The sequence below is a fragment of the Mauremys mutica genome, chromosome 1, assembly GCF_020497125.1.
Source record: "Mauremys mutica isolate MM-2020 ecotype Southern chromosome 1, ASM2049712v1, whole genome shotgun sequence".
Lineage (NCBI taxonomy): Eukaryota > Metazoa > Chordata > Testudines > Geoemydidae > Mauremys > Mauremys mutica.
Window position 1 is genome coordinate 188,055,223 of NC_059072.1, and position 20,059 is coordinate 188,075,281.

At 39.7% G+C, this 20,059-nt stretch overlaps 1 protein-coding gene across 5 annotated transcripts in view; it reads left to right on the forward strand.

Annotated features, from left to right (window-relative positions):
• The window catches only part of USP25 (ubiquitin specific peptidase 25), a 127,166-nt gene that overhangs the window by 74,496 nt on the left and 32,611 nt on the right, over nt 1–20,059 (forward strand). For 4 of the 5 annotated variants that reach the window (XM_045002162.1, XM_045002158.1, XM_045002160.1 and 1 more), the window contains exons 8-15: nt 1,006–1,082; nt 2,324–2,397; nt 6,008–6,156; nt 8,794–8,921; nt 10,641–10,736; nt 11,012–11,173; nt 14,533–14,741; nt 15,574–15,644. In XM_045002162.1, the coding sequence (XP_044858097.1) occupies nt 1,006–1,082; nt 2,324–2,397; nt 6,008–6,156; nt 8,794–8,921; nt 10,641–10,736; nt 11,012–11,173; nt 14,533–14,741; nt 15,574–15,644 (966 nt within the window). The remainder of the gene's footprint in view (nt 1–1,005; nt 1,083–2,323; nt 2,398–6,007; nt 6,157–8,793; nt 8,922–10,640; nt 10,737–11,011; nt 11,174–14,532; nt 14,742–15,573; nt 15,645–20,059) is intronic. The other variant, XM_045002161.1, reaches the window with a different exon arrangement.

The following is a 20,059-nucleotide window of genomic DNA, read 5'->3' on the forward strand; positions in this document are numbered from 1 at the left end:
GGACTTAGACATGTGTCAAGGTTTCCTCCCCCACTCTGAAGTTTAGGGTACAGATGTGGGGACGTGCATGGACCCGTCTAAGCTTAATTCCTAGCTTAGATCCGGTAACTCTGCCACCAGCCAGAAGTCAGTGTCTGGCACACTTTCTGTCCCCCCAAAACCTTCCTTGGGGAACACAGATCCAAACCCCTTGGTTAATTTCTCCTTGTGTTAAGATCTATTTCCCCCTCCTTTCCCCCACCAACACCAAGTCCAGACCCAATTCCCTGGATCTTACAACAAAGAAAAATCAATCAGGTTCTTAAAGTTTTTAATGAAAGAAAAAGAAAGGTAAAAATCAGCTCTGTAAAATCAGGATGGAAAATACTTTACAGGGTACTTACATTTATATAGCCCAGAGAAAACCCTCTATCCTCAGGTTCAAAGTTACAGCAAACAGAGGTACAATCCTCTCAGCAAAAAGGAACATTTACAGGTTCAGAAAACAAACATAAGACTAACACGCCTTGCCTGTGCTACTTACAAGTTTGAAACATAAGACTGATTCAGAAAGATTTGGAGAGCCTGGATTGATGTCTGGTCCCCTCTCAGTCCCGAGAACGAACAACCCCCAGAACAAAGAGTACAAAACAAAGAACTCCCTCCACCAAGATTTGAAAGTATCTTGTCCCCCTATTGGTCCTCTGCTCAGGTGTCAGCCAGGTTTACTGAGCTTCTTAACCCTTTACAGGTAAAAGAGACATTAACCCTTAACTATCTGTTTATGACAACATGTCTTGGAGCACTGGGGTGCATGAGATCTGCCAAAGTGTTAGGGATGTCTAGATAGTACTGACTGAGGAACACAACACGTTCGAAGAGCCAAGATGGGAAAACCATTGTAGCATGGCCTTGAAACACTTGGATTTTGGAGTTCTTGTGGGTGTGGAAGCCACTGTGCTGCACTTAATAGTGTTCAAGAATACACATAAATATGTATTAATCATTGTTTGTTTTTTTTAACAGCAAGATGTGAGTGAATTCACTCATAAACTATTAGATTGGTTAGAAGATGCCTTCCAAATTAAAGCTGAAGAGGAGAGGTAAGGGGTTTTTAATATGTAAAAATGTATAGTCATATATTCATTTAATTTCCCATCGTAAGAACATTTAAACTGATTTTTAAGACAACTGACTCCTCTGTCCTTTCCATCAACCAATGGCCCATATTATGAAAATGAAATTTTAAAAAAGGAGATAACCTGGGTCCTGTCTACACTGGAAAAAATAGGGCTTATAATATATAATAAGTACAGCTCTACTCGCGGTAACAGTGGTGTAAGTTGTAAGGTAGTTATCACTTTTAATCTAATCCTGTTCAGAGGCATTGTTCATCTTTGCACTGGACATTTTTTTCATCTTTCAGGCATATATGCAAATTGTCTATTTCATTGATTGTAAATTTTTAGGATTGATTAAAAAGAATTAGTGGACACTGAATGTCAATGAAAATTTTCTTGTTTTAACTACTGTAATGGCCCAGTCCAATTTCTGATGAAAAGACTTCTGCTGAACTCAGTGACAGTTGGATCTAACCTTAACTTTAGGATATTTTTGTTTTCTTGTTAGTATTATTCTTCTCCCCCTTCCTAAAAACCTGTTTATTTTGTTGCTGGGACAGATAACATCTTATTGTACTTCAATAAAAAGCTGATTTTTCTAAGTGCAGATGTTTCTTTCTAGGTACTGTCAGTAAGTTTTTGTTTTATTTATTTTGCTATCTTGTCTTTTTCATCTTGGGAAACGTAGGGAACTTGGTATGAAAATAGCAAAATATTAAAGAACTAAAATGCATCATGGCCAATCAATTGGCTTTTGCCTTAAATAACGTTTTTAAATACAGTAGTTCAAATACTTACAAAACTTTTTCCAATTTCTTCTCACAAAAGCTAACTATTCACTGTGTCACCGAACATCTGTACATTTTTTTTGAACAATTACATTTTTTAGGAGGATGGCGGGAACTCACTCTTACATGGTTATGTATGTTTACAAGCAGTCTTGGGAATTGACTTCAATTCTGAGTTTGGATATGCATGGAACTTCCCAGAATAAAGTACATTTACTTACTTTGTAAATACACTTCACCATTGTGAATACATAAATCCTTAGATTACCATGAACAGATGAAAGTACAAAACTTGACATTTACAATAATTAAAAATGAATTATGCCACTATATGGATTTATGTAATAAATGCAAATGCTTCTTACTTTTTGTAACTGTTGGTTTATGTGGCTGTTGATGTTTTTGGTCTTACAGTTGCATATTTCATGTTTTTAGGGATGGAGAAAAGCCAAAGAACCCAATGGTAGAGTTGTTTTATGGACGATTTCTAGCAGTGGGTGTGCTTGAAGGTATGCATTTTATTGTGCTTGAATTAGAAAAGATGTCAGTTGATAAATTTTTAAACATATGTCTAGTTAAACAAATGAACTGTATAATTGCACACATTTCTAAATGATACCTTACCCCAGAGAATACATCTTTAAAATATGTACCATAACCTAAGTTCCCTATAAGCCACGCAGCTGCATGGCCCTGGAGCAGCCTATCAAGGGCTGCGGCAGGGAGGGGCGTCTCTCCCCTAGACCCAGAGGTGCCTCTCCTCCGCCTCAGCCCTGGAGGTGTCGCAGCTGTGCAGAGACTGGGTGATGATCTCCACCGGCCCCGGAGCTGCTGCGGCCAGGGAGGGGCACCTCGGAGCTGCCGGGGAGAGAGGGCTGGGAGGAATTCTCTCTCCCTGCCATGGCCCCGGGGCAGCCTGCAGTCCAAACCCCTCATCCCCGGCTCCACCCCAGAGCCTGCACCCACAGCTGGAGCCCTTGCCCCCCTGCACCCCAACCCTTTGCCCCAGCCCTGAGCCCCCTCCTGTACCCCTCATCCTTGGCCCCACCCCAGAGTCCTCACCCCCAGCCAGAGCCTGCACTTCTGCCCGAGCGCTGAGCCCCCTCCCACACACCGAACCCCTCGGACCCACCCCCACCACATATCATCTCCATATTGGTGACATAACAAAATTTGTTCTGCACATGCATGGGAAAAATGAAAGGGAACATTGATCACAACGGTGACCAGTTTTTTTCCTAGAAAAAGCAAGGACATGGATAGTGGGGGGGGGAGGGGGGGTTGTTTTGTTTTTTAAACTAATGTTAGGAAGATTCGATAATTTCCAGAAGAGTTGAATGTGTGTTCAGGTGCAGCACAATTTAGGTAGAGTTGAGTGTAAACACTCCTGAAAACTGGCAAATATTTCATACTAGACTACAGAAAATCCTGTTCCAGTATATGATTGCAAGTGAGCTTGTTCTCTCTCTCTGGAATGTGTAACAGTTTAAAATTTGTAATACTTTGAAGATTGATGTTCCACTTCTGCAGAAATCACTGAAAAATATTTCAACCAAATTTAAAGTGACTTCCAGTTGTGTCTTTACCTGGAACATCCTGCTTCCTGTGCCTCTCTCTGCTTCATTCTTTCTTCAAATCTATCCTACAGACTCATTACTTTGCGCTAACATTCCAACTCCTATCTGCATTCACACACATTCATGTTTTCCACATCGGAACATGGCACGGTTACAAAAGCAAAGGAGTAGAAGAAAATAAATGGGTCATAAAACATTCCTCTTATAATGACTGTCATAAAGTATGCCTAAATAAATACGTGTAAAATAAAATTTTCTCCCTTTGTGGTGTTACCCGTTCTTACTCTCCCTGTCTCCGTAGTTGGAAGTCTTTACAGATTTGTATAAATTACTGTAGCATTCTCAGGGCAGAAGTCCTAGTAGTCCCATTGACTCTGGGACTATGCAGGTAAGTAAGAACTATTGAATTAGTTTCCTGGATCAGGCCCTTACTTTTCACCTGTAAATGCTATGCACATCGGGAGTGCTATATCAATAATAAATAAAACTAGTTGTTAAAGTAACATAAGTGTAGGAACTAAAATATTTAGTAGATTTTAGTGGTTGAGGAGCAAAATAATCAGTCATTTTAATATTTCATCCAAATCATTTTCCCTCCAAAGTAATTTATTTTCATGCATCTGATTGATTTGTTCAATACTAGTATATAATCTGGAACAAGCGAACATAGTACCTATCTTTTTGTTCCCCCTTTTAAGGAAGACTTGATGAATTATGCACCAGTCAGCCTAACTTTGATACCTGGAAAGATACTGGAACAAATTATTGAACAATCCATTTCTAAGCACGTAGAGAATGATAGGGTTATAAGAAATAGGCAGCGTGTATTTGTCAAGAACAAATCATGCCGAACCAACCTAATTTCTTTCTCTGACGGGTTTACTGGCCTCTAGTGGATAGGAGGAATTTTAGTAAGGCTTTTAACCCAGTCTTACGTGACATTCTCATAAGCAAACTAGGAAACGTGTTTTAGATGAAATTACAAGTTGGGTGCACAACTGGTTGAAAGACCATATTCAAAGAGTAGTTATCAACTGCTTGCTATCAAACTGGGAGGTCATATCTAATGGAGTCCCACAAGGGGTCAGTCCTGGGTCTGATACTGTTAAACATTTTCATTAATGACTTGGGTAATGGAGTGGGGAGTAGTGCAAATTTTATAGGCATATCCCATTCTAGGTGCAGTCCAGACAGAGAGGGGTTGTGTCACCACCTGTCCTTCAACCTTGGGTGCCTCACAGTGCTTTGCTGCTGTAACTCCCAAAGTGGGCCCCTTACAAACAGCCAGAGAGCATGCAGGTCACACTGAGTGTGTGTGTGTGTATAGCTGCAGCCTGCCAGTGACTTCTGTCAAAGTCTTCCACCAGCCTTGATTACCATTTGCAGGGTGATTCCCAACACACTCCCAATTCCAAATACTTCTCTCCCCTACCCCAAATATGTGTTCTCCAGTATCCAGCCCTCTCCAGTTTTTAGAGGTCCATTGCCCCTGTAAGAGGTCTGTGTACAACAGTTTACTACTTTGGTTGGAATTACCAGACAATTCAGTTTAAACACAAAACTGGATTAGCTTTGATTTTAAAGAATAAAACAAGTTTATTTAAGTACAAAGAGAGAGATTTTTAAGTGGGTACAAGGATAAGGTATTAAAGTCAGAAATGGTTGCAAGAGAAATAAAGATAAAACACCTCATAGTAACTAAAATTCAACAAACTAGAGTGTTCAAGGTGACATTCTTACCAAATGTTTCCTGCAACAGGTAAGAACCCCTCCCAAAATCCAAAGGCTGTTTTTTCTGTCTTCTCACATGAAATAGTGAGATATAGGATACTTAGGGTGTTTTTGCCTCTCCCTTTTATAGTCCTGTCACCCTTTGAAATGCGGGTTACCCCTAGATGAAGTTCCTTCAAGCTATGAGGATGGAGACTTGGGGTCTTATGGTGAAAAAGGTTCTATGGTGTTTGTTAAAATGAAAATCAATCTATTTCTGCCCCCCTTCTCTGCCAAAGAATGGCCACTTGACCAGTTATTGCCAATCAACTTTGATGACCCTTGGCTAGATGCGTCAGCATGTCTTTTGTCTTCAATAAACTTGTTTACCCAGTCTGCAGATGTGTCTGGTAAACACATTTCAGTCATAACTTCAGCTTATGTTCATAACTTTGGGCAGGGGGATAGCTCAGTGGTTTGAGCATTGGCCTGCTAAACCCAGGGTTGTGAGTTCAATCCTTGAGGGGGCCACTTAGGGATCTGGGGCAAAAATTGGTCCTGCTAGTGAAGGCAGGGGGCTGGACTCAATGACCTTTCAAGTTCTAGGAGATTGGTGTATCTCCAATTATTATTATTACATATAATGTTGCTACACATGTTTCAGTACAATATTATTGACCAGCAAGCTATTAGTTTTCAAATGATAGTTTACAAGGCATATGTTATACAAAGACTATCACAATGGTGTGTTGGGGTGTGAATACAGGGATGCACTGTTTGCAAATGACACCAAGCATAAAACCTTAATTGTTAATACCTCTCTCCTGCCAAGGTAAGAAATTTGAAAACACAGAAATGTTTGGCCAGTATCCACTCCAGGTTAATGGCTTTAAAGATCTGCATGAGTGCCTAGAAGCTGCCATGATTGAAGGGGAGATCGAATCTTTACATTCAGAAAATTCTGGAAAGTCTGGCCAGGAGGTGAGTTAAATGTTTGGTTCCTGTAGGGGCTAATAGTGCCTCTTTATGATGATGTAAATAAAGAGCAAGATTATTAACCAAGAGTGCAGATCCCCACACAGAACTGTGCTGGTGATCACGCAGGCTGCTGCCGTAGTGGTGTAAGCCTATCCTAAATCATGCCTGTGTAGTATGCATTGTGTGTGTAAGGGGTGCAGATGGCTACTGCTCACCCGACATATCAAATAAAAGGAGTCACTTCAGCATTGGGCTCTGGAGAAGTGTATGCTGATGCAAAAAACTGCTGAGTCTGCTTACATAGTGCAGCCCTGAGTGAGCATCGTGTCTCCAGTGTGACTGGAGATGTTCCACTGCTGAGTTATGGGTCCACCTTATTCTTTCTGAGAGGGTATTGAGGGTCACATGACCATTTTTTGCTTGGGCTGCCCTGCTTTACCCTGAACACAGTTGCCAGGTTAGACAATTACAGTGGTGTAGGTGACACAGGCTGTAACAGTGCTCATTTGCATAATCTCTCCCTGTCATAGTTGACTCAATCCTCATCTGTATATTGAACTACTGTGTCATAGAGAGCACACACAGGCTAAGCTGTGCTGGGTTCCTTCTGACTATTTAGGCAGTGAATTTGGGTGCCTTACTATTTGCTTCTGCAAATTTTAAGCTCCTGTATAACCTAATGAGCTGGCATTTTGCAGGTAACAATATTGGTCTGAATTGAACGTACAGATGACACAAATGTACAATGTTGTTCATAGTACAATTATAGAAATGTGGATTTTGCCAGGTATAATTGACATTTTTTTCTTCTGACAACTTATCCCCTTCAGAAAAGTCTCTCACGCTACGTAATGACTGCATATCTATCTAGTCTGGGACTAGCCTGTTTGCAATATGTTAATAGAACTTAACTCTGACCTAAGATTTTTAATAATAATAATAATAAAAAGTCAACACTCCATTATTTGGGGTGGGCTGGATTATTTAGAATTTTTTTATTTGAATAAATTAGGATGTAAATATACAATATGTATGCAAAAGTAGAAGGGGATGAGATGATTCTTTTTTCGCATCCTCCCATAATGGTTAAGCCACATTTTCTCAGTTTATGTATTTTCACTATCCTGTCACACCTATCTCAAGAATGTGAAATCCTTCCTAATAGGATTGTGTTGTCTCCCTAGTTCAGATATATTCCTACCTTTCATGTAAATATGTTACAATAACAAAATGTTACTTCCTTTAAAATGATGTCAAAATATACATTAGCTTTTAATTACAAAGCATAATAAAAGCATCTTCCAATTTGTAGCTGTAATTTCCAATTTGTTAATACTGACAAAAGTTTTAAAATTTCTCTTCTGCACTAATTCCTTTTACTGTCAGCTGCTGTTTGTTTTACCTTTGCCTACAGATCCCACATTCGTGCTGCTTTCTTTTCATATGACATTTTCCATTTGTTTTATTTTTTAATTATGGTCACCTGCACAAATACAACCTCAGCATAAATTCAGTTTTTTATGATAAGGCTGTAGGGTAACACCTTTCCTGAAGCAAACACACAAACAAAGACTTCACTCAAGTATCTCAGTGCAGTATGAAGCACAACTTTTAAATGAAAGTAAGTGGTTTTTTGTGTGTTGTGAACACGGTGGACACTACACCATCAAAATTGTGTATACACATACATGCGCCTGCACACACAATTGAAATGGAGCAGTTAATTATAATCTGTTAGTTATAAATTGCAGGGTTCAGTGGTTTTTGGAATTTACTATATGAATGTTGGCAAATTGTAGAAAACAGAGAATGACCATGCGCTGTTCTAGATTGTCCATCTTTACATGTTGTAAAGTTAAGACACTGTATTTAAACCTGGCTTCTATTTCTGCATGAAGGCAGAAGCAAAAACAGTCATGCAGCATATTATAAAGAATTATTGACAGTGGTAAAAACAGAAAATATATAAGTCCGAGCAAAGAAAAATATTGCTGCACAATTACCAATCTAAGATGATGACAGATGTACAGTACATTAGTCATATTTCCTATGGAAGATATTAAAAATGAATATACCAGTAATTTGTTTTGGAAATAGCCAGCAAATCTTTAAGGTGTTGGAAATATTACAGAAGGCTGAATTTCTCAATGCTTTAACAAAGGATATACCACTTCAGAAAGAAACCTCAGGTTGCCATTTGTCCCAATTGGTGAGGTAAGGAAACAAAACTTGGCAGCCATAAGAGCCTGGAAGGTAACTAAACATCTGTGGTTACAAACACTGGCGATCCATATCTACTCTCAAAGTGACCGACTTTCTGCCAGGTTTTAATTTTGTACTAAACTGCTGGGGTGTGAAAGATATTGAGAACTCTTGATTTCCTGGGTTGAACACACAGGGTAAACCTACTGGTAACAATTGGGCTCTAATGATCTGAAGTTTGAATAGAAACAGTCAGTCTTACTTAAACTAAAGATGAAAGGTGGGGGAACCATATGAAGTTGACACTGATCCATTGCCAATTTTTTTTTTTTTTAAACCCACAGTGTTGGAAGCATTATTGTAACAATATAACCAAACAATTGCAGTATGGTTGAAAAGAATTTAATGTGTGCTTCCTTTGTTTGTTTGTTCGTTCAGCATTGGTTCACTGAACTTCCTCCTGTCTTAACTTTTGAGCTCTCAAGATTTGAGTTTAATCAGGCTTTGGGAAGACCAGAGAAGATCCACAACAAATTAGAATTTCCTCCCATTTTATATCTGGACAGGTATGTTACAATGTGTTCAGCAGAGTCTTAGTGTGTTTAAAGATTAAATTACATGAAATTGGTTAAACTGCCAGTTCTTCTTACGATGGGTTAACTCATGGTAATCATAGAACTGGAAGGGACCTCAAGAGGTCATCTAGTCCAGTCCCCTGCAGTCAAGGCAGGACTAATTATCTAGACCAGTGGTAGGCAACCAGCGGCCCGTCAGGGTAATCCACTGGCAGGTCGCAAGACAGTGTTTACATTGACTGTCCACTGGCTGCCGCTTCCCGCAGCTCCCATTGGCCGGGAATGGCAAACCATGACCACTGGGAGCTGCGGGCGGCCATGCCTGCAGACAGTCAATGTAAACACTGTCTTGCGTCCTGCCAGCGGATTACCCGGATGGGCCGCAGGTTGCCCACCACTGATCTAGATCATTCCTGACAGGTGTTTGTTTAACTCGCTCTTAAATATCTCCAATGATGGAGATTCCACAACCTTCCTAGGCAATTTATTCCGGTGCTTAACCACCCTGACGGTTCAGAAGTTTTTCCTAATGTCCAACCTAAACCTCCCTTGCTGCAATTTAAGCCCATTGTAATGTTACATTGTAGAGAGAATAGCTTAATTGTTAATGGTTTGTAATGATCGTTTTAGTAGGTTCATGTCAATGACCAAAAATTGTAAGTATGCTGCTATTTATATTACTGAAACACTCTATACTACAGCTTTTGACTCATTTTATAACTAGTTAGTTAAATGGTTAATCTGAACAGTGTTATCCCATAGTGTTGCAAATATTCTTTCCCTGGTGTTTAAGATATGCACGTGGAATACGTTACTGCACAGACTACTAAGCCACGTAGTGGCACCTGAGAGTTATGTCCACACTGCCAAAAAAAAGGGTGCTGTACTAGTTTACAGAGTGCAAGATGAAACACTGTTTGCTGCTGCTGATGTGGTATAAACCAACCATGTGTTTGTGAGAACAGACCATTTTTACGAATCAGAAGAGTTGCTGTGTGGACACAACTTAAAACCATGCTTCTTATAACTGTCAAAAAGCATGTTGAGAAGTAGTTATGATGTATTTGTTCTGTGGACAGAGATTTAGAGCTTGGGAATCTAGACTTTTCTGAAAGTTTTTTATAATGCCATATATGATGCCAAAGATTAGCATAAGCTTGTATTTTGTAGAAATAATTCAACTCAAAATGAAATTAATTAAAAATCTACTTCTGATGAATAGTGGACAAACAAATGTAAATGTCTTAGGCCTGGTCTACGCTACGGTGGATATAGGCTCTTAAGGCTGTGAAAAATTCATACTCTTGAATGCTGTGGTTAATCCAACTGGACCCCCTCCGGTGAGCACATGGTTAGGCTGATGCAAGAATTGTTCTGTTGACCTAGCTACCATTGCTCAAAGAGGTAAATTAACTACATTGACGGAAAAAAACCCTTCTGATCGTGTAGGAAGTGTCTACACAATGGTGCTGCAGCAGTGTAGTTGCAATGCTGAAGCTACGCTGTTGTCGTGCCCATGGCGTAGACATGGCCTTATAATTAGTCTCTTCTGTTATACGTGTTTTTTAATGCATCATAAGTGGAAGAAAAATGATTTTAGTGACTCAAACTTAGTTGTTGATGGTGAATGTGTATGACAGTTTAATAGAGTTCAGTGTCAGTATTGAAATGCAGGCAGGTGACTCCTTGTCTACCATTTTGTTTTCACAGATACATGCACAAAAACAGAGAAATTACAAGAATTAAACGGGATGAGATCAAGAGACTTAAAGAGTATCTCACAGTGTTACAGCAGAGATTAGAACGGTACTATAGATGATTTTTCCAAACATAAGGGCAAGTGACATTGAATTGTAGGCTATACAGAGCAGAATAGTTCATTGTCTTTTATATTTAATTAAGTGTTCTGAAGTTTCTCTTAGACCTTTTTTCCATTCCACTTGCAACTTCTGTGGAATGTTTATTTAAGCAAAAAAATGCACGGAATTTATGATGACAGGTTTATTTTACTTAATTGTAGTCTGCCAAAAATTCCATTTTGTATGAGTGTCAGGATATTTATACATTTCTATGGTTAACAGATATTTAAGCTATGGTTCTGGTCCTAAACGATTCCCCCTGGTAGATGTCCTACAGTATGCATTGGAGTTTGCATCAAGTAAACCTGTCTGCACTTCTCCGATTGATGATATTGATGCTAGTGCTCCCCCTAGTGGTACTGTAACAGCACAGACCATTCCAAGGTAAAAACGAGATCTCTTTTGTGTGTGTTCTGTGTTTAGCGTTTCTGATTTTAGGTGTTTGTTTTTAGGCAAATTATGGATCACTTTTAAGGAATGAAGTTTGTCTCGGGGGAGGGATAGCTCAGTGGTTTGAGCATTGGCCTGCTAAACTCAGGGTTGTGAGTTCAATTCTTGAGGGGGCCACTTAGGGATCTGGGGCAAAAATCTGTCTCAGGATTGGTCCTGCTTTGAGCAGGGGGTTGGACTAGATGACCTCCTGAGGTCCCTTCCAACCCTGATGTTCTAAGAGGAAGGACTAGGGGGAGGCAGAGATGAGTTTTTTTTTTTTTTAAATACTTTTTTGTCCAATAATAGTAAAAGTGAGCTCCTAACTAACATGGGAAGTTCTAGGATTTGCTCCTCCTCATCATGAATATTTTTCAGTAATACAAAAATGCTATCTATATATGGAGTATTTTTGTTATGTATTTATGAAAACCTATTCTCTAATTTTGTTTTGGTGGAGATTTGTCAATTTTAAACCAAAACCAGAAGCCATATTGCTGTGTATTGTGAATTATCTCTAAGAAAAATTTACCTTACTGCTGTCACAGAATTGTATCACTATGAGCTCATCTGTTCTCTGTTAATATAATGTCTGATTCTAGTTATAAAGCTGAAACTTTCCTAAACGGAATCATTATAAATAGTTGGAGTGACAATTGCAATTCTAAAATGAATACAAGATTTTATAGGTGTATAAATTATACATCATTGGAAAAATATGTTATCAGAATTCCAGAATTTTACACATGCATGTGTTGAATGGTTCCAAGTGTTGCTTTAATCCAGCAATGATCTGCATTTCTAAATCTCAGTCATATGCTATCTGCTCTTCTTGTGCTTCACTACTTCAATTGCTGTTTGACCATGTTAAACTCATTCGCAAAGATTTTGCTCTTTTATGTTTTATGTAAGTGTTGAAATACCATGCTGACAGAGGTCAAATTCTGCCCTTATTTCCACCCCATTGAAGTAAATGGAGTTGAGAGATTTGTACATTAGGATCGAACACAGCACTGTGACAATGAATCGGTGCTTTCATACCAACTGATTCATTGGGATAGTAGGTCCCAATCCAGCAAAGCAACTAAAGACTTGCATAACTTGTGAGTATCCCTGCTGAAGTAAATGGATCAAAAGTTTTCTTTTTAAAAGTGCTGAAGTGCTTTGCTGGTACTGCTGTGATCATCATGAATATGAAACTTCCTATTAATAAAACAGATGACAGACTCCAGCAAGGGAACGCTGTTTGCCTGAATTACACTACAAAAAATGCCTTGCTGTTTAAAATTGTGCTATGTACTGAGTTCATTTTGTGAGATGTGAGTTTTGTGACTTTTAGGCCCATATGTTAAAACATTAAAAACACAAAGCAGATTAGCATAACGTCAACTATAAGTATTCTGTGAGTTCTCCGCATGACAACATATGCCAGTCAATCTCAGATAACCTTCATAGCAAAACACTTATGTGTTTACTTGGGATTATGCCTCAGAGGTTAACAAATTTGGGCTCTGTCATATGTACAAATCTGGAAACTAGGCATAAGCTTTTTAGCTGACACCAAAATGGGAAGGCACAAGGGCAAAAGTGGTTTCTGGGGCTGTGTATAAACTTGGTTGTTTTTTTTATTTCCCACCATTAGGGATAGTAATAGTTACTCCTGGTGGAATTCTGTGCCAAAAAATTCAAAACTCTGTGCACATTTTAAAATTCTACATTATTTTGCATATCTTACTTTTCAAAATAACGCAATATAATCACACCAGTTTCAATTATTTTGGTAATTTATTTCAAAATACCTGTCAGCACATATATCTGTAACCATACACACAACAAAAAAGATTCAGGAAATGTTCTTTGACATGGATTACTTACTAGGTATATTAATACAGAACTTAGAGTAATAATTCATTTAAACTGCAATACCGAACTGTATTTCCCACCCCTCTCAGAAGCAGTGCAAAGCCTTGGGGGAGACGGGTAACAGAGAAGCTGAGGGAGAGGGAAATAGTGGCTAGACAAGGGCCTGGGAGTGAACCTGGAGGGTTGTTGGATATGGGTGGGAGAAGTGTGTAACGGGTTTTAGGGTTTTTTTGCGTGGGAGGGATTGTTAGGGAGTTGGGAAGCTTCCTCCAGGCAGAGCCTGGTTGACCCCTAGCTTCTCCCATTCAGTCAGGCACATATTCCCCATCCCCATGTGTCCCTGCACTCCCATTCAGCCACCCCTCTCTCATGCTATCCTTATGTGGCCCTCACTCCCACGGCCATTCAGCCCCTGGCTCAGTGCTATCACCCCACTAGCTCCTGTGCCCTTTCCCCAGTCTGTCCCTCCCCCACTAGCCCTTCTGAACCCCAGTCTGTGATCCCCAGCAACCTTGTTTGCCCTGTTGTGTCCATCCTCCCATATCTTATATCTCCTCACCTGGCCCCATGGGCAAGGTGCTGTGAAGAAAGCAGCCCTCCCCCTCTGCAGGTGCCTCCTCAGGCCCTGAGCTGGCTGCCTTCTCTTCTGGTACCACAGCAGCCCTTGCTGGGTGAAAGGTGTAATTGCAGCATCTCCCTGGCAGAGTGTATTAGAGGGGGAGGAGGGAGAATGCAAGGAATATGAATTCTTCGTGTGTGTAGTGGTGCAAAATTCTCCTAGGAGTAAATAGTGGCTGCGTTAACACAGATGTTTACCCTTCTCAGAGGAGCTCTAAAATGCCAGTAGCTTGCGCTCACTGGAGCTCCCATTGTTGCTAGCTCTGTTGGATTAATACTAGTTTAGCAATGGTGGAAATCTGAAGGAAAAAGTCTACTGTGGACAAGGTGTAAGGAAACCAGTATTTAAACTTAAAATTTGTGGTATTAACTTGCATTAGGAAAAAATTGCCTCCATGAATTGAAACCATATATATCTATAGTTTCCTCTTTGAGATGAGCAGCACATGCTTTGAACCACTTTGATTAGTTATGCAATTTTGTAATACTATGCAGAAGTTCTGATCAGTTTTGATAAAGTAAACTCTGGCTTGAAAGATTTAATTGTGATTGTCTCTTTTGTCATGGTGGTTGCCACATGGCATACTATGAAAATATAAGAAGTCACATGGTGACTCCATTTTGTATTTAATATACTCTCTCTGGACTGTGTTGCTTTAACTTGGTAACTGTGAGCTTTAAAGTGTTTAAAACTGCTCAGATTAAAAAACAAAAATGATCAGGGATTGGTTGGTTTCTATTTCAGCTCCAAGTGTTTGTGAAGTCAATTTCTGTAGTTTATAGTTTGTGTATAGGAAGTTTGAAATCTCATTTCATATTTTAAATAAATACAGCACAACAGACCAACAGGGGCCTTCATCATCAGAGATACCAAGCACATCACCTGTACAAAGATCAGTAATACACAAACCATTTACACAGTCCCGAATTCCTCCAGACCTACCAATGCATCCAGCACCAAGACACATAACGGAAGAAGAGCTTTCAGTGTTAGAGGGCTGTTTACATCGTTGGAGGACTGAAGTAGAAAATGACACTAGAGGTACTGTGAAAAAGTAGGGAGTACTGCTGCTTTTGAAAAGGATTACTGAAAATGTTTTGATTCTGGAGGAAAAAAATCAGTGTGTTTGACTTCAGTAATTTTTCACAGTTCTTAGAGGATTTACATTTGTCTTCAACAGACAGATGAAGGAAAAAAATCTAATACTAACAAAAATGTCAGTCTGTCTCAGATGGTAAAGCATTCACCTCTAGCCCCAAACCTTGCCTTTTCACATTGGAGTTGGGCTTGTACCCTATTCAGACATAGCTGTGATATGGAGGTGGGGGAGAGGAAGAGAAGTGGTACTTGCATTGGTAGATTTTTCCATCCTTGTCCTGTAGCTGTCAGTGTGACAGTTTAAGGAGTTATGCCAGATTGTGACTGGCCCTTTTGTGGGTACACAACCTGGGCTCTTTTGGGAGAGTGCAGTGAGCTTCTTTGCAAAAGCTACTGATAGTTGCAGCGGCCTTTGTTCAGGAGAGTGCATGGACTGCTCCCTTGGTGTGGGGCAGAAGGAAGGGCACTAACTGTTCAGACAAGGACAAGAACAAAGTAGAGCCATTTTCTTGCCCATAGAGCGTGCCTGGTATCTTGTGGGGAGCAGGCTGCGTTGTCCCTGGGATTGTGGCATTTGCATTCAGGCCTGAGAAACTTCAGTGTCCGGCATGTGCGTGGTTAACATCAATTTTTAAATAAGATTAGGACTGTTTATCCTTGTTTGAGCCTTCATGTTGGAAAAAGTGAAGATGTAGCATATTGTAGAAGCATATAGATAACTCATAGTGGTGGCGCAGAAGGATATGACTTTTTTTTTTTCTCCTTATTCCCTTAGACTTGCAGGAAAGCATATCTAGAATACATCGGACAATTGAATTGATGTACTCTGACAAATCAATGGTCCAGGTAAGTACGGTGTCCACATGAGATAATCAAAAAATAGATCATTTTAATCTTTGTAATGAAAAATGTTTCTTTAATTCTTATTGCTTAAAAATTAAGCAGTGTATAATGTGTTGAGATCCTTAATCAGAAGATCAGCGAGTTCTGTAGACCTTAATTATGCACCACCAAGTCAAAGAATTATACTGTAATACCTATTTTAAGGGAAGTCAGGCATTAGAAATGAAGTTACTTAACCAAAGTTGTGCTACAAGTCTGTGGCAAAACCCAGAATACCTGATTCTGTGCAGCTGTGTTTTAATTTTAGCATTGCAAAGGAGAAACTATTTAGGCTGTTGAGTGAGATACTTCCAATTAAGATACGAGCCCATTTTAAAAAGAGGAAAAAATATTTGAATAAAAATACAGGAAATATATTTCCTATGTTTATATTTCATCTTCATTTCTTACTCATTTTACTTTGAAACTTCTACAATATGACTCAGAATTTCACTTCTATTTAACACTTGGTTAAACACCCCTTAACTATTTGGACCTCCCTAAATGAATCCATATTAATTCTGTCCTGATTAAGCATCAGTCAATCTTTTTGCTATCATGCTAAACCATTTTTTGGGGAGGACAGCTTGTTAAGTGATATGTTTTGTACTGTGATCAGCAATATTAAGCCATCATGATATATAGTAACGGTTCCTTCAATAGTCTTGTATCCACATAATCCTCTTTCCATGTGGTGTGTGTGTTTTGTATTTTGGCGGGGGGTGTGTGTGTGATTTTGACTAGTAATGTTGGTACATGTTAGTGGGCATGGCAAGTTACAGACATAAGAGTGCCTCCAGGCCCCAAAGAGCTTACAGGCAAAATTAAAGGTAAAGGAAAAGGAGGGACAGGGTCTACAACTGAAGAATTATCTGTCCATTTCTTTTGTCGCAACAAGGAAGAGATGAAAATGTGTTTGATCCAGTTTACGAGAAGGGGCTATAGGTGATGGGGGATGCTGCATGAGCATCCTTCTGCTAGTCTTACGGAAGCCCTCTTGTGGTGTCTGTTTGAGGCAGCAGCCAAGGTGCAGAAGGGATGCTGTGGAACCATTCTGAAGACTGGTTCCAAGATGAGATGTAAGCATAGAGTTGTGTGTCTAGGAATTGCCATATAGAATCAAACCCAGTTGTTCAAGTCCAATATGCTGTCTTGTAGTATGACCAATGCCAGCTGCTTCAGAGAAAAGTGTAAGAAACCCTACAGCAATAGCCTGCCTCAAGGGCAAATTTCCTTCTAACCCTAACCCCCAGTAAGAGGTTGGCTAATACCCAGAAGCAGGAGGGCTTTATGTCTTTTCCAGAACTCTTGTTCTTCGACTGCTGGTCCCTGTGTGCGTGTTCATGAGCTGTGTGCACCCAGAATTTTTGCACGCATTGTCCATAAGTCCACACATGTGCCCTTGCCTTCCTCAACTTTCAGCCGAAGTTATGAAGGGCAGAGTGCACCGACTGCCTCTCCAGTTCTTTTTTACAGTCACTTAGCCTGGGTCAGAACCTCCAGTGTCCAGAGCTTTCCTTCAGTTTCTTCAATCTGTAAATTGTTCAGTTTCCCTTATTGCCGTTTGTGTATATTTCTTTTTGTTAGTAAGTTTCTAATTGTTTTACAGCTTTTAGCAGAGTTTTCTAGTTAGCTTCCCCACCTTCGGGGAATCCACCTCATACTCCCCCATACCATGTTACAGAATCCTGGATTATGCCCAAAATTCCAGGCTTCATAAACATCGGCTATACTTACATTACAGGGTGTGTAGTGCTAGGGATATCTCAGTTCATTGTATCTAATGCAGTCCTTTGAGAATCCTTGTATCAAGTACTCCTGGTAGCCTTTGCTATGATACATGAGTGATTACTGATACTCCTCAAAGTACAGTTGAGACACATGACCAGAAAGGGTTAAGCATCCTGCAGGATAAATGACTCGGATTCAACCCTTAAAGACGTATGGGGAAATAATGGGGTTTTTTTTGTGTGTTTACATATATATGGGTAGTGGTCAACAAAGGGGCCCTGGCCTGCAGTTCTAAAGTCCCTTTAGGAATGCGGCTCTGCCAGCATGGGCCGGAGGACTCAGGAGGAGAAGCAGCACTTTCCCCTTCAAAGCCAGCCCGAGAGAAGCGGCACTTTGAAGAGGAAAGAGCCTCTTCTCTCCAGCCGCTGGCTGCACGGCTGCCCCTGCTCCTCCTGCTTTGTTAGCTCAGTTTGATGCAGGGAGGAAACCAGAGGGTGATGGTGGGCGAGTTTACACAATTTTTAAAGTTTCCCTTCCTGTGGATGCCTTGCTCTTGTTACACACATTGGTAGTCACCACATGAAAGTTTAATGCTAATTACATACTTTGTGTGTTGCTGTTACCATTAATTGCTTCTTGATATAATGGCTTATTGTGAGATACAGCTACTAGTACAGAATTCACTTGTTAGCACTATACATCTCTCTCTTCATGGAAGGCTGCAATTAACATTCCTTGATCAGACTAAACAGTTCTGGCAGCTAGTTTGCCAGAGACAGAGAAAGAGGGATTGAAGTTAACCCAATTAGCACAATTTTATTTAAAACTCAATTAAAATCTCAGTCCCAATGGGTTGGGTTGTGCTGTGCTGTGCTGTGGTGAGGGAATGTCATCAGAAAGGCATACAGCCCTTCCACCCCCCCCCCATTAGTCTTTCTAATTAATCTGCATACCCATATTCCTTTAAAAAATGCATCCAACGTGGTTTGGTAACTCAGCTGTATTTGAACAGTGTTACCCACCCAGGACACTCATTTCAGAGGACTGCCAAGATTCTTTCAGCTGGGGTTGTCAGCACTAAGGAGCTTTACAGAGGGCAATATTCTTGTCTCAGGGATAGGTGCAACCTTTGCTCCCCTTCTGCTTTTCCTACTGGCTAATTGTGAAGCAGACTTGTAGTATCAGGGAGATTGCTTAGCCTCATAGCTCAAAGAAACTGATATACAGTAGAACCTCAGAATCTTGGGGATGGAGGTTATTTGTAACTTTAAAATGTGTATAACTGAACAAAACATAACGGTTCTTTCAAAAGTTTACAACTGAATGTTGATTTAATACAGCTTTGAAACTTTACTCTGAAGAAGAAAAATGCTACTTTTAACCATCTTAATTTAAATGAAACAAGCACAGAAGGTTTCCTTACCTTCTGAAATCTTTTTTAATCTTGTCAAATCTTCCCCTTTTTTAAAAGTTTTTCTTTGTAGATTAATTTACTGTATTTGCTTTTTCTTGGGTCTCTTCTGCTATCTGTGTACTTCCAGTTCCAAATGAGGTGTGTGGTTGACCAGTCAGTTCGTAACTCTGGTGTTCGTAATGCTGAAGTTGTATTGTTTTGAGAATGGCAACCTGGAATATATGGGGCATTCCAATATCCCTAGTCATTGTCATAAGTGATCTTTTTTTTTTTATCATGACAATAACAAATATTAAACTTGAAGTCCCCTGCTGCAATAGTATAGCTTTCAAGATGTGTGCAACAAGAATCCGGCAGACGTTCTCCTACACAGATCTTCACTCTAGGCTTTAGATCTTAATAGTAATAAACCTGAAAGATAGCTTACATTTTTAATATCAGACCAGCTTATTAACACTCAAGATTGCTGTATAAATAGCATTTGGATCTCTTCCTCTTTATTTTGTTTTTATTATACTGCTTGCCTTAGATTAAAAAGCCACTCATATCCTCAGTCCTTCTAAGAAATCTCTTCTTGTATTAAGGATAATAGTAATATTTAATGCTGTTTTTCTACAATTGATATTTTTTTCCCTTGAACTTTTTTTAAGAAAAACACCTTTACCATTTTTTTTAAAGGTCTTTTAAGGTAAAGTGGATCATTCTTCCTTCTCTATTCTTATGGTCTTTAACACTTATCTCTACTGCAAAAAGTCTTCAAATTTTGCCATTGATGTTGCCAGAAGATGGTCACTAGCTAGCATCCTATGTCCCTAAGGTGTTAAGACTCTCACTGCTAACTTGTTTGATTCTTGTATTCTATTGGTCTTGAAAACCAAGGCAGATTTCTTGGAGAACCTCTTCTTGGCCTTACTCACAGGTTTTTTGGTTATTTACAGCCACTGAAGGTAAGGTAGACCATGTAATCCAATAAGGCATCACTGTGAGCAGAGGTCGATGTGTGTTGGTGACTGGTAAAAACTTAACTTGTCTCCACATCTGCTGCAAATCTTTGTATCAATATTTTCATTGATTAGGAGCTAAAGTTCATGCTCTGAGGAAAGTACAAGAATGTATACATGTTGGCATGGTCTGGCCTAGACATTGGTATGAAGTCCCTCTTCTGTTATCTCAAAATAAGGGGAGGACCCCTCCACCTGGCCTTTGCTTCTCTCTAGCTAGCAGTTTCTTCACT